Here is a 14916-nt window from a genome sequence, read left to right as displayed (position 1 = left end):
AGATACACAAAGATACTCTAAAGAAATGGCTTGAGGATGCTAAAGGAAACTGGCCGAAAGAACTCCTTGAAGTAATATGGTCGTACCGTACAACTGAGAAAACAGCGACCGAGCAGTGTCCATTTGCCATGGCATATGGTTATGAAGTTATGCTGCCTGTAGAACTTGAACCTCTGTCCTACAGAAGATTGACATATGACCAAGAGGTTAATCATGCACTCCTCGCAGAATCACTTGATGAAATTGAAGAAAAACGAACCGCATCAAACCTGAAATTAGTAGTCCATCAACAAAAGGTAGCTCGATACTTCAACAAGCAAGTGAAAGCATGGAAATTCTTTGTGGGAGACATGGTCCTCAAGGGTATTCTTAAACACCAAAGATAGCACAACAGGCGTGCTCAGACTGAATTGGGAAGGACCATATCAAGTGATTGAAGTTCTGGAATCAGGAGCATACAAATTGGGTAAGTACGACGAAAAAATGCAACTCGTTCTAGTACCACGGTATTGGAACGGGGAACACTTAAGAAAATACTACCAGTGACAGTACCAGGTCGGACGACCATCTTAAGTACAAAATAAAAGAACATTTACTCTTAAGTGAATGGCCTTATGGGCAGACCACGCCCAAAGGTTTAGATGAAATGACAAAGTACTCAGGTCGGGTGACCACTTATGAAAGTACAATTTTTATTTTATGCAATTTGTTTTGTTAAGCTAAAGATCAGACTAGATCAATATAATAGCTTCTATGTAAGTTACTACGGTAACAAACGTGTTCCCGACCAATAAATGAATAAAGATGTTTATTTACATTCAAATTGAGTCAAGTTTATTAGCAAGTTATAAATTTACCATTAAATGCGTATAAAAGGTCTGCTCGTATCCATAGACCTGAACAGACAAAAAGAATACTTGTGAAAAATAAGTGACCAAGAGTCAAAAGTCTGCTCGGTCACTTGGGGGGCACCTATACATGTACAAAGCATTTGGTAAAAACAAATAACAAGCACAAAAAAAAAAACGAACACAGCTGCACAATGATCATAACAAGGAATGAAATTCATTAAGGATAACAAAGCAGTTAAACTCGGGATTAAAAGCTACCTGGTCAGTCAGTTGTTCAAGAAATGAAAGATATATTCCAAGTTTAAAGACTGCTTGGCCAGTCATTTTGTCTCAAAAGAAGGCCAACTGGCCGAACATACATAAAAAATAATAAAGAGAAGGGAATCAAACAACGGGAGTCCCAAGCTCTTTGTAAGGATCAATTAGGTCTGAGGGAACCGGAGGATCATCGGTCTGGGCAGAAGGAGCATCAATGTTCTGATCGGTAGGAGAAGTGGATGTAGTTGCCTCAGGGTTCTTATTGACCGCCTGAGCCATGCAGTAATTAAGATACATGTCTTTGGAAGTGCCGAGGTAGTCAAAATTCCCTTTGGCATTGGCCTTCCAAAAGTCATAAGAAACCTCGAGACCGGCTGTCTCTAAGGTATCCACGTCTCTCTCAAGCTTCTCCACCTTAGACTCTTGGCTCTCAACCTCCTTCTTAAGTCCTCCGACCTCTGCCTCAAGTTCCTCCTCCTTGGTCTTCTTGTCTTTGGCCTCATCCTCCAACCTGCGAAGAAGAGTCCGGAGACTCTCTCTCTCTCTCTCTCTCTCTCTCTCTCTCTCTCTCTCTCTCTCTCTCTCTCTCTCTCTCTCTCATCTTTGAGACTGATATTCTCCTGGGATAAAGAAACATTGTTCGCTTCAAGCTGAGCGGTCGATGGCGCATCCTGCAGCTCATTGGTAAGCTCGACAACCCTGGTCTCAACAGCAAGGAGTTTCTTGTTTGCTTCTCCAAGTTCCTCTTACGACCTCGAGCTGAGTCCCCACATCCTCAGCATCTTTCTTGGCCAAGTCCACGTCCCTTCGCATCGTGTTAAAAGTGGCAAGGTTCTTGACAACGGCCGATTTGGCTCGAGAGTACACATTAGCCATCTTCACACCAGCCTGTACGGAGAATGCATTAAATTCTGAACTACCCAAAGAAAAATAAAAAGAAAAGTGATAGCGGGAAGTTACTTGAGAGATTTCCTTCAGAACTCCTCTCAAGACAAGCTCCAAGGACAGTTCACTGTCCGCCCTGGTCAGTGTTGGGCTTTGTGCCCTAAATAAAACTCTATTTCAATGTAATCTCTATCATTTAATTATCAATAAAGAGACAAAAGTATTTTCATCACTTATTTAATGTGTCATTTGGTTCATGTTATCATTTATATGTTAATTTGATTTATAGATTCATTAATACCCTTATCACATTAATATTCTTGTTTATTGTGTCGTCAGCACAGTAGAAAGTAATCAAGATTGTGCGATTAAATATATATATATATGTCTAGATTTATCAGTACACAGGGTTTAACTGATATGATAATCTACAACATAGTTTACTTGCATCTTGGATAAGTGATATGTCCTTTCCAGGGCATTGGTTAAAGTAAAGCTTGGGTTGGATGCATGGAGTATGCATTGGAAGGGACCGATATTGAACTTGGATTAGGTATGATAAATTTACCGTAATATCTATTCAATTCAATACCACCTAGTTGATCCTGGATCAAATGATCTTAATCCTGACATGGTTAGGTTCGATCTCAAGAGTATTATTCATGTTTCTTGATTTGTTAGTTAAGCCTACTTTTTGGTCAGGGTGATACGTACATTCTGGGAACATGGTAGTGCAATTGAGTGGGTGCGCTAAACATAGATATGGAATCTATAGCTTCTATCAGGGCATAGAAGTGAAATGATGATTTCCTTCGAGCTTGGCTAAACAGAGATAAATGGTTGAGTACTCATTTCAGTGATTATGTTTAGTTCACTGAAATATCATTTATAGGTGGCTAAGTATTTCAAGGATAAAATACATTGAAGGGTGTAATGGTTAATTAATCCCTATATAATGTAGATCATCTATAGAGGATCATTGATTATTGGGATTATAACAATGGAAAACTAATAGCGTATCTATATCGTGGAACATATAGAGCGATCTATATAACTGAGAGTGCAATTCAAAGTTCTATGGTGGATGCAATGAGGAATTAATAAGTTAGTGAATTTACTTGGTAAATTTTAGATCTACTTATTGGAAGCTCAGATATATAGGCTCATGGTCCCCATACTAGTTCAGACAATACTACTTGTAAGACTCAATTAATTGATTTTAATTAATCAATTATAATTCTAAAATTAGACTATGTCTAGTTTATGAATTTTCACTAAGCTAGGGCTTAATTGTGAATAAAAGAGATTCTAGGGTTTATTTGTTAATTAAGAGACATTGTTAAGTCTAATTAATGAATATATTAAATGAAAATATTATTTAATAATTATTTTTAGTTATTAAATAATTGGAATTAACATTTAAGTGGTTAAATTGGAAAAATGATATTTTTGAGAAAATAAGATGAAAAATGAGAAAAATGGCGAAATTGCAAAGTGGGGCCCACAATCCATGGCTAGCCACTTGGGAAGAGTTTTGCCACTTTATTTTTTTTCATTACTTTAATGCTAATTAAATCTAACCTAACCCTAAGTGGTTTCCTATAAATAGGTAGTGATGGCTAAAGGAAAAAAGATGATGCAACTCATTCATTCAGTAAAAATTTGAGCCACCTTCACTTACCCTATTCGAAACCTTCTCTCTCTCTTCCTCTCTTCAAAATCGAAGCCACATAGTGAAAAGAGTGAGTGCCCACACACATCAATTGGTACTCAATCATAGTGTGTAAGGCTGTGAAGAATTCAGTTTCAAGAGAAGGAGATTCGGACTCAAATCTTGGTGATACCCTGCTACAGAAAGGATACAAGGGTTAGAGATCTGAGTGGAAGAAGACATTATATTCCGCTGCAACCACTGTAAGGTTCCTGAAACTTTATATGTGTTTATTTCATATCGTTTTAGAAGTTCATGTTTAGGATGTTAATAACATACTTGTTAGTAAATCTAGATCCTGGTAAAATAATTCCAACAGTCATATGTTCACTCACTTCGGGGAGCGACCGAGCCACGAAGTGGTGTAGCATGTCTTTGTCTCGCCTGGCCTCTGGGCACAACACCAGAGTTGGGGCAAGGGCCCTAACTTGTTCAGATCTGCCCTTGACTTGCTCGGATCCAGTCTTAGCTTGCTAAGATCCGTCCGAACTCCCCCCAATAAATTTTGGATTTAGAGACCTTCAGGATTGAAGGGTCCACAGCAAGCTACTCCTCAGAGAGATCAATGACCTTGTCAACTGGCATCTTCTCCTTGGACGGAGTCTCACTACCCTTAGACTCATTGGCCGGAGGAGACAAACCTGAGCTACCCTCCACTCCCTTCTTTAGAGCCTCAATCATCTTCTAAGCCATTTCTGCTCAAACAAAATAATACAGTCAGAAGAAGACATAAAATATGTGAAGGCATAAAAATCAGGGAAAATAAATGTAAGTTGAAGTACTCTGCACGTTGGCAGGTGTGTTCTCCCGAACGATTATGGATGGAGTGTCATCGTCCGAAGAGTCTTCCTACTCCTCCAGGATAGCTTTTCCCTTTCCTTCGACAGGGACTAATGGCCGAGTAGGCACGCCAGGTTCCCTAATCCAGATAGCATGCTGTATGGGCCCTTGCTCGATCGAGAGAGTCTTCTTCTTCTTGCGTGGCCTCTCTTGCTCTGAATATTCTTGAGCCTCCTTCTCCTACTCAGAATATTCTTTAGCATAATGTTTGGCTCCGGCACCACCCTTCAACTTATCCTACGCTTCAGTTGAATAAGATTCTTCTCTTGCTCGACTCTCTCAGCCTTGTCCGACCTGGATTTCTTCTTCTTCTTCTTCTTCTTCTTCATGGACTTAGGTACAAAATCTGCCGGGTAAAACTGGTACTCTACAAAGTTGGCCTCTATGGTCAACAAAGTGATATTTTGAGCAGCCTCCGGTAGTTGGAGAATTTTTTGGGCCCTTTCCCTAAGTCCCAATGTGAAGGGAGGACGACAATACGAGGGGATCTGCTGAAACCGAGTATGAGTAGTCTCCATGCCGGCCACAAAGTAATACTCGTTAACAAAATGTCCAATTTTGCTAACCTCCGTGTCAACGGTGTCCGTCAGCCACTTGTCGTCCAGCTAAGAAAAGTAGAAGTTCCACGACCTGCTCTGCATAGGAGTAAACTTCAAATTGAAGAGCCAGTTGATGTCGTGCAAAGACGGCACACCCCATCCTTGAATAGCGTAGAGGACGAACAGGGTAGAAAAGTATTTGATGCCCTTGGGTTTGAACTGGGTCGGACAAAGGCGGTAGTAATCCACAACCCTTTTGAAGTACGGGTGCAAAGGCAGCATCGCCCCTTGTTTTGTGTGGGCACCAGACCAAGCACAGTACCCTTCCTTCGGGCTAGTTGCCCGGTGATTTGGGGTAGGGAGAAAGCACTCAAGTCCGCCCAGGTACCCAGCCTTCTCCAAATTTTTTAAGTGGTCCTCAATTACATTGGACGGAGGACACACCCATTTAGCCCTCATGGCACCTTGCCTCTTATGGGGGACCGCCTCAGTATACTCTTGGGTGACATAGTCTTCTTCCTCGACCAAGACGTCACCAAGTTCGGACACCGGCTTCCCAGACTCATTGTATCCTCCAAAATGTAAAGGTCGAGCCACTTCCTCCTCCTCAGCCTCAGAGGGGCTATCTAGACGGTCACCGTCCTGATCCTCTATCTCCTGGACCTCAACATCCCCCTCATAGTCTTCCTCCTCCGCAGCGGACATGTCCTGTTTGACACTCAACAGCGTGGCATGCCGGGCCACGTGAGGGTCAGTTGCATTAATTCTTCGCATCGTCTATTTGGTGCGGGCCATCATCCTTCTCCTGGACGGGTATTGGTGTGTGTGTCGCGCAACAGTCATGGCAAGAACAGCAATCGAAATGCTGAAGGCACCAGAGCTTGGACGGCCCACAGGAAGAGTGTCAACAACACCGGGCCAGATGATATAGGTCCAGTTGGATGGGAGATAACGTCTCCACCCCTTCCTAAGCTCCCAAACAAATTGTCTATAACCTTCTCCTACGATCTGCTCGGAATAAAAGTGATGTTGCAACTCGGGTTCTGGAGTAGGAGAACTTTCACTACTTACTTCTCAGTCTTCGAAACTTGAGTTAGAAAGTCCGTCGCTCGAAGAGGACAGACTAGCGCGAAGACGAGGTTGGTCCTCATACAAATGCTGAAGAAGATCCTGGTCAATATAGTGTTCACCTCCCCAAAATTCACCAGGGTTCATCTACAAAAGACAATACACGAGATGAGTATTTGGCCGGGATATCGAGCAGAAACAGGCAAATATACCGACTTGGTCTACTCGACGGATTAAAAAGATGAAAAATATTGTAAAGGTTAAGTTCGTAACCCAAGAGTTTGAAAATTTTGAATTAAGGGTTAATCTTCACTAAGCCTTGAAAGGGCAAAATGAAGATCGAACATTGTGAGGTTAAAGTCAGAATGTTACAAACAACGAAGTCATATGATCTATTACAGTTAAAATTACAAAGTCTTGAGCCTAGATTTTCTATAGATCTCCTAAAACAAGTCAAGAACGATTGAATTTTCTATTATAGAAACCTAGAAAATTGAAGATACAAAATTAAAGGAGAAAAAGGTGAGAAACTTACTCACTGTTTGAAGCTTTGATGTTGTTCGGATGAAGCTGTTCGAATCTTTCTGCTAGAATTCAACGACGAAGTCGAGAGAAAACTACTTTCGCTGTGAAGTTACTTAGTGAGTGAGAAAAATGGTAAAAGTAGTTTATGAGGATTTTCCACCCTATTTATAAGCAAGTTTGTGAAAGGGTGTAATCAATTAAAATCTCAAACGCTTTGATTTCCCCCTGAAAAGCAAATATTGGGAATTAAAAGCAATTAAGTAGTGCAGAAGAGTAGCCGTCAAAAGCGTGCAAGTGAAAGGCGCGTCTCGAGGTACAAATTGATCAGAGCATTAATTAGCCAAAAATTGAAGAGACTCCTAGTCAACAGTCACATCGAATCACGAACAGGCACATTCGACACGTGTCACCCATTCAGATGTAAGGTCGGCTCAAGTAAGGTCTACACGTAACTTTGAACGTCTCGTGCAGACTTGGGGGAAAATGTTAGGAATAATTACATAAGGCACCATTTTTTGTAAAATATTTACATTTTTACGTTCAAAGAATGTTTTTTTTACATTTTTATGGTTTTCCAAAAAATAACACGAAAACAACATAAAATCAACAAGAAAACAACATAAAAGTAACATGAAAATAACATCAAAATAACAACGAAAAAACAACAAAAAATAACATACAGATAACAAAAAATTAACAACAAATGAACAAAATTTTAACATAAAAGACCGTATTTTATGTAAATAAAATCAAAAAAATCGTAAAAATGTTTAAAATTCCGTGAAACCGTATTTTTGTTTTTTTTTTTTTTGTTATTTTTGTGCATTTGTGAAATTATCCCAAAATATTATCCCATTTTTTGCACCATGACGCGACAGCACATGCTGGTGACACATGGACCTGATTCCCCATATCTGTCCGAGAGAGATGTTCCGAACAGGGCACAACATACACTTGCACGAATAATGTCTTCCCAGCCGAGCAGTGAATAATCCGAGCAACAGATCAACACTTAGCAATTCCAGAATTTGCATCGTGAAGATAAGAACAATCCCTATAAATCTGGGATCGTATCACAGAGATATAGCAAGTTGTCCAAATCCCACAATCTGTGTATTCTAAATATGTAATATATATTCTTACCAATTATAGATATTGTAAGCAAAAGGGAAACCTTCCCTCAAGCATTTAGCCCTATAAATAGTGATCCATTATCACTAGTAGGGGGTCGAAAGAATTACTTTAGAGGAATCTAAGAGAGCATACTCAAAGATTTCATTGTGAGAGCTTCAAGAGAAGAAATATTGTATTCTTTGTTCTTGAGTTAATACAAATCAAGGAGCGTAGGCTATTACCGAACTGAACGGGGCCGAACCTCTTTATAAACCTTGTGTTCTTTATTATTTATTCACTTATACTATACGTAAATCATATTTCTTATCGCTTATTCTTAGACTCATTGTAGTTGGCTAAAAGCGAGGTCAACAAGGTCATACACTTATGATTTTTTTTTTTAAAAAAAATTCAAATAGCAAAGGATTCCTAAAATTGGTCATCTACTGGAATCCTTATATTGAAATTCTAAAATACCGTATTCTGAACTACAAGTGGCTTGATCCTTCATAAAGAAGGTATGTAGGCAACTCGGTTAATTAAATTGACTGAGTTCAGCTGCAATTCTAAATCCCCCAATTTTTCCAAAATTTACCTCAAAGTTTAATATCATCGTAATTGGAATCAAAGGGTGTTTCTTTTAAACAAAAGGATTGTAATTAAGAGATTATTCTTATAACCTTGGATTGGTCGAACTTAAATTAATAAACTCTTGTGCTATGAATTCAACATAGGTGAAATTGTGTTTTGCATTTATTTTTAATATTTTAAATGTGAAATTTTCGCTTAACAATGGTCATCACCAGTAAGAGCTAATTTTCACCATTAGATCATCATCTAGGGTCAAAAAAATCTAATTTTTATTTTTCTCCTATTTTGTGAGCCTCCTTTACCTATAAAAGGAGAGCTTCCTTAGCTCATTTTTCACATTCAGAAAATTACCCACAATGTTAGAAAATCTCTCTCTAGTTTCTCTCTCTAGAAAAATTGGAGCTTTTGACACGTAGTAGTGAACTACTATAAGTTTATTGTGTCTTTTCCTTCTCGTCAATTTAGCAAACATGTGTGACTTAGAAGTCTAATCTAAATTTTTGAGTGAACAATATATACAAATAAATTTTGGTTATATTTCAAATTATACCATATAAAAATATATTTTTTAAAGTAAATGTAATAAATTGGTTTCTTGGTAATACTACTAAGTTACTTTTAAAAACACATTAAAAAAAAAAATTGGCCGAAGGGAGCAAGTGAGTTGCCAAAACCCAGAGGAAGAGGCCCTAAACCCTAGCACCTGTTCAAAATTCATCATCTCTCACCGAAAAGTTTCAGGCATTTTCTTCTTCTTCGTCTTCGTCCTCATATTTCTGTGTGCAAATGAACAAGTAATAGCAGCTGCAGCTATGAATAAATCACAGCCATTTTCGTGGGCTCGTCTCCTTCTCAACCAATCTCTTAAGAAGCTACCAAAGCCGGGATTCCCATTTTCCCGAGATTCTTCCACTTTCCGACGTTTTCCTCACTCCCAGACCCCCAAATTTTCATTTCCTGGGAAGACCCATTACTCCACTGCATCGTCCAGGGCTGCCGAGGACCTTTTGGCTGAGGTTGAAAAGGAGAGGCAGAGAGAGAGGGAGCATAGGAAGAGAGCTGGTCTTGACACTAAAGACATTGACGAAGAAGATAATGAAGATTACATTGGTGTGATGCCTTCGATTGTAAAACTCGAGAAGGAGAAGCTCAAGAACGAGGGAGACTTGAACAGGTTCGAAGAGAACACCGATTCCGATAGTGAAGAAGACGATGAGAGGTTCACTCCCGACGCCATGCAGAAGAAGTCGGATGAGTTTCAGAGGAAGTTCAAGCGTCACAAGGAGTTGCTCAAGTGCTTCACTCAGGCTGGTATCTGATGCCCCTTTTGCATATCTTTCTTGCTCTTGGTTTTTCGATTTCAGGTCAAAGAACATTACATTTCAGATCATATGACACTTTTAGGCAATTTAGAAAATTTGGGAGAAAAATTGAAGCAGCATTTGGTTCTTAGTATAGCATTTGATTCTTAGTATAGCATTTGATTCTCTCTATAATATATTTTTGCAATGCGAATTAAATGGATTTTGGTAAGATTCTCTCTATAAAATATGTTTTTTGATTATGTGTATTGTTCCCTTTGCATTTCCTGACAGAGACCCTTGATGAGGCTTTTAAGTGGATGAATAAAATTGACAAGTTTGAGCAAAAACATTTCCCACTTCGCCCTGAATATAGGGTCATTGGCGAGTTGATGAACCGTCTCAAAGTTGCAGAGGGCAAGGATAAGTTCATTCTTCAGCATAAATTAAACAGGGCTATGAGGTTAGTTGATTGGAAGGAAGCTTATGATCCAAATACTCCTGCCAATTATGGTATAATTCAGCATCAACAAGGTGGGGTCTATGCTGACTTGGAAAAGGAGGAACAGCAGAAGGAGCAAAACTTGGAAACGGTTGCCGCTGATGATGATAGTGATGATGAAGAGGAGTTCGATGACATGAAGGAGAAAGATGACATTTTGTTAGAGAAACTGAATGATGTTGATAAGAAGCTTGAAGAGAAGCTTGCAGAGTTGGACCATACATTTGGGAAGAAAGGTAAACGTTTGGAGGAAGAAATTAGAAATCTTGCAGAAGAAAGAAATGCTTTGACAGAGAAGAAGAGAAAACCTCTCTACAGGAAGGTAAATAATTATATTATTACATTGGAAATAATGTTGCAAATGCAATCATGTCTGAAATTTATTGCACTAGTAATCATTTTTGTATTCATTGTTTGGGGAAATGTTTGTTGAAATGTGATTAAAATAGTTGTTCAACTATTTAGTATTCTTTAGTGTTTCTTAATTTAATTGTTTTATAGAATTTTCAGCTATTTTTGTAATTAGTTTTTGCTATAATCAAAAACTGGCAGGGTTTTGATGTGAAGTTGATTGACGTGAACCGAACCTGCAAGGTTACCAAGGTATTCGCCAGACACACACATACATGTATATGTATTATATTTCTTTGGTAGCAAAGAGTGTTATTACAACTTTAATATGTTCTGATCTCTGTGGTTTAGGGTGGCCAAGTAATTAAGTATGCTGCTATTTTAGCTTGTGGAAACTATCATGGTGTTGTTGGTTACGCTAAAGCCAAAGGCCCTGCAATTCCTATTGCTCTCCAGAAGGTATTAGTTTGTGCATTGAATTGTTCAGGGTTATATTTGCTTATAACTTTTTGGTAGCTTAATGCTTTTTTGTTTCTTTTTGTTTATTCTTTTAGCTCAAGTAATCCATAGATATGATTGTTTCTTCTCATAGGGCCTTGCTATTAACAAAGTAGGCTCGTTCTCTTTAATATCAGTTCAAATAAGGGTGTATTTTTTCCTTTGATGTCCTACATAATTATGTCGAAGCATTTAAGTTTGGCCTCTTTAATACTTGTGGCGTGCCGTAGTTGTACAAGATTTTTGGTTCCACAGGGATGGAATGAGTTATACTAGGCTTAGTGGTATCCCATGTCTTGCAGTTCCTGTGTTAAGTGTCTCGATAGAAGGCATGTGAAACAACCATAATATCATAACTTATTTTATTTGGTGTCAGCATTGTTTCTTTCATTTTAGACTTAATTAGAGATTGGAGAGCTTTGTTGTAAGCTTCTCTGCTATAGCCTCATAGGTACTTCTACTGTGAGGGATTTAATTTTTGTTTTTGTTCCCTAGGAAAACAAAGGTAAATTGTTTATTCAGGGTAGCGAGTTTGTTCCTAGGTTTCCTAGTTTTGGTTACATGTATCTGGAACTCGGTTTATCTTTGTAACCACAGTCTTCCACCGCCACAAGTGAGGGTTTTTATCCATATTGGGGATGGGGCTAGTCTAAGACAAAGGTCTCATTCTCTTTTTCAAAAAAAAAAAAAAATTGAGGATTGCAATAGAGTTTATTTGATCGGATAGGGAATCAGTTAGTGGACATGAATCATTAGAAAGGCAACCTGAGATTTATAGTGTGATATCTAGTCTTCATTTAAGTCATCTTAGTGAGCTGTGTACTGCACAAGGTACATAAACTCTTGCCATAATTCTAGATTTTAAATTTCTTTATTTATAATAAAAAGAAGGGTAAATAGCGGTATAAGCACCCAAAGTTTTGAGTTTGTAAGTGGCATAAATCCAATGATTTTTTTTAGTGGCATAAGTACCCAATGTTTGTAAAACTGTAATTTTTCTCTATTTTCGTCAGTACAGGTTCCATTTTAAATTTATTAAAAAAAGATTTGGAAGTAACTGATACTACATATTTTCGTCCAGACCAAATAATCTAAAATTTGGGTCTTATATGTGTCATGTTTAAGACAATAACAGAGTCTGTACTGGTGAAACTGGAAGAGAATTACAGTTTTATAAACATTGGATACTTATGCCACTAAAAAAAATCATTGGGTTTATGCCGCTTACCAACCTAAAACTTTGGGTACTTATGCTACTATTTACCCTAAAAAGAACAGAAAACTACTTCAGTTGACCTTGGAAGGTTTGTTGTTCAATATATAATATGAAAAAGCTATTTCGTGCAAGATGTGTCTTTTGTGATTTTAGAAGTCTAAGAGTCTCCAAGTCTGTAGGCTCCTTACAAGGACCTTGTATAAGTAACTTTACTTTGAAAGTGTTGATTTGGATACTACCTTTAATTTGGCATTTATTATATTTTTTTCTCGCCGATTTTGTAGCTTGTAGCAAAATGTTCGTTGTCTAATTAATTTAGCACAAACAGGCATATGAGAAATGTTTTCAGAATCTTCATTACATAGAACGACACGAGGAACATACAATTGCCCATGCAGTACAAACTGCATATAAGAAAACCAAGGTAATACTCAACTAGCATCTGCAATTCGTGTTATTCAACTTATATTAACTCTCTTTGTTTTTTGATTAATTCCTTTCATTCCTGCCCCCAGTACAACTTATACTACTTACTTTTGGGCCAATAATGCAGGTTTATCTTTGGCCTGCTCCCACTAGAACGGGTATGAAAGCTGGAAGAACTGTTCAAACCATTTTAAATTTGGCAGGTTTCAAAAATGTCAAATCAAAGGTAATCATTTGAGTGCCAAACTGAGAATCCAATTTTCAATTAGCATTTCTTCTCAAGTCTAAATTTGAAGTCCTTTTTTAGTTTGTTGGGGGATATTCCCTTTAGTTGAGATATTAGAATGACTTTTCCTCCTATTTTAAATGGAATGATCTTTCTGCCAAAATGGTGAAAAAGTCATTTTATCAAAATGGTAAAATAGTCATTCTATTGGAATGTAATGTTATCCTATAAACTGCTACCAAAGAATGGAATGAAAATTGAATCTATTCTATTTCCCCAACCAAATGGGGCGTAAATGTTCACTATAACTTACGTTTGCTTCTTGTCAGGTTGTTGGGTCGAGGAATCCCCACAACACGGTCAAGGCTGTCTTCAAAGCACTTAATGCAGTGAGTGTTTTTGATAATGTAAAGTTATTTGAGTCTCGGTTTAACCTAGGAATTTATAAATTTGTTTCCATTTCTGTGTTATTCCAGATTGAAACTCCAAAGGATGTCCAAGAGAAGTTTGGTAGGACTGTGGTTGAAAAGTATCTGCTTTGAGGGATTACTCCATTCATAACTGATGGGTGTGCTCCAATTATTACACCTTTCCTGAGTTTTCATGGATTCTTTCTTTGGATTCTGAGAAGTGAGACGTACATCCCGATTTTTGTTTCAGTTAGATGTTATAAAAATAGAAATGATAAAAATTTCCATTCTTTTTGTTCCTGTCAAATTTGATTTTGTTTTTTTTTTTCATCTACTTTTTGTTTAATAACCAAAAGTAACAGGAAGAAATAAATTCGTGTTATTATCATGAAGTTTTCATAGGTCTGGTTTTGTTAAGTTTAGTGGGTTTAAGTTTTTTGCTGTGAAAGTTTAGTGGGTTAAGTTATATAAACATCACTATTTTGATGATAACAAGTGTCATATTCAAAATTGAGAGCAAATAATGTTAGGGGAACTTTCTGATGTAGACCAAAAAAACAACAAAATTACATAAATACATTGAGCAGGCATTTTTAACATTTATACAACCAAGAAACTTTTATTACAGAAATGTTTCATGCTCTTGAAATTGTAGCCGCGCGGAAAATAGCTTTCCTCTTCCCTAAAACGCAAGCCACCAATGAAAAACTCACGCCACTGTTGGAAAAATTCCATTAAAATGGGCGATCGAACCAGAAGGCACACTTAAAATCAATACTGTGAGTTTTGAGATCACATATTAGTCAGATTAGAGGTTAAAGTGATACTAGAAAAAAATTAGTGAGAATAAAATATAGTTGTTTATCAAGATTTTTGGAGACTAAATATTTAAGAATTAAGAAAATAGTAAAATGCAAAAAGTAAAGAGATGAAGTTTTTTAAGTAGTTCAGGTGTTAATTAACTTTAATTCATAAGTCAATCTATTAGCTTTTAATGGTGTATTTGATGTGTTTATAATATTTAGTAGGAAACCCTATCTCTGTACTCTTAGGGCCCGTTTAGTTGATGGTAATAGGCCAGAAAGGAATGAAATGAAATACTAATGGGCATGATTCTTTTGTTTGGTTGGAAAATAACAATTTTGGAAAAACATTCCATAGAAATGCTATTCTCCCAAACTAACGGAATTCTATTTTTCATTTGGTGGAATTATAATTCCATTCCACTACTTTGGCATATCAACAAATTATCTCTCTTCTACTGTAGCCATGGGCCAAGCCCACCAAACCCTAACCCTAGCAAACTGAAGATTAATCTGCCGCCATTGTTGTGACTGTCTTCTTCGATCATCTCTGCAAGTGTCGGGTTCCTTGATTGGTGGTAGCGTTGCCAGAGGTAATTCTCTCTCTCTCTCTCTCTCTCTCTCTCTCTCTCTCTCTCTCTCTCTCTCTCTCTCTAGTTTGGTGATTCTGAATTTGTTCCTGTTGTTTTGTGTATGAATGTGTGAATATGTTCTGAATCATTCTCATCCTCTTCGCTCATTAGAGCTTTTTAGGCTACCGGAGAGTCCTTCGCCTTCCTTTTCGCATTCTCGAGTTTGCTGT

At 37.7% G+C, this 14916-nt stretch overlaps 1 protein-coding gene across 2 annotated transcripts; it reads left to right on the top strand.

The window, feature by feature from the left end:
• The first annotated feature begins 8982 nt into the window (after positions 1-8982).
• LOC115713150 (uncharacterized) lies at positions 8983-13699 on the top strand. Of its 2 annotated transcripts, XM_030641635.2 has the most exons (8): positions 8983-9692; positions 9977-10506; positions 10737-10787; positions 10887-10994; positions 12578-12673; positions 12803-12901; positions 13231-13290; positions 13378-13699. In XM_030641635.2, the coding sequence occupies exons 1-8, from the start codon at positions 9194-9196 to the stop codon at positions 13441-13443; spliced, it is 1509 nt and encodes a 502-aa protein (XP_030497495.2). In that variant the 5' UTR covers positions 8983-9193; the 3' UTR covers positions 13444-13699. The 2 variants fall into 2 exon arrangements, with proteins under 2 accessions (XP_030497495.2, XP_060969408.1); XM_061113425.1 differs by lacking the exons at positions 12803-12901; positions 13231-13290; positions 13378-13699 and having other exon boundaries at positions 8987-9692; positions 12534-12662.
• The last annotated feature ends 1217 nt before the right edge of the window (positions 13700-14916 follow it).

This window comes from Cannabis sativa, chromosome 4 (assembly GCF_029168945.1).
Source record: "Cannabis sativa cultivar Pink pepper isolate KNU-18-1 chromosome 4, ASM2916894v1, whole genome shotgun sequence".
Classification (NCBI taxonomy): Eukaryota; Viridiplantae; Streptophyta; class Magnoliopsida; order Rosales; family Cannabaceae; genus Cannabis; species Cannabis sativa.
This window is presented reverse-complemented; position numbering and strand designations above follow the sequence as displayed.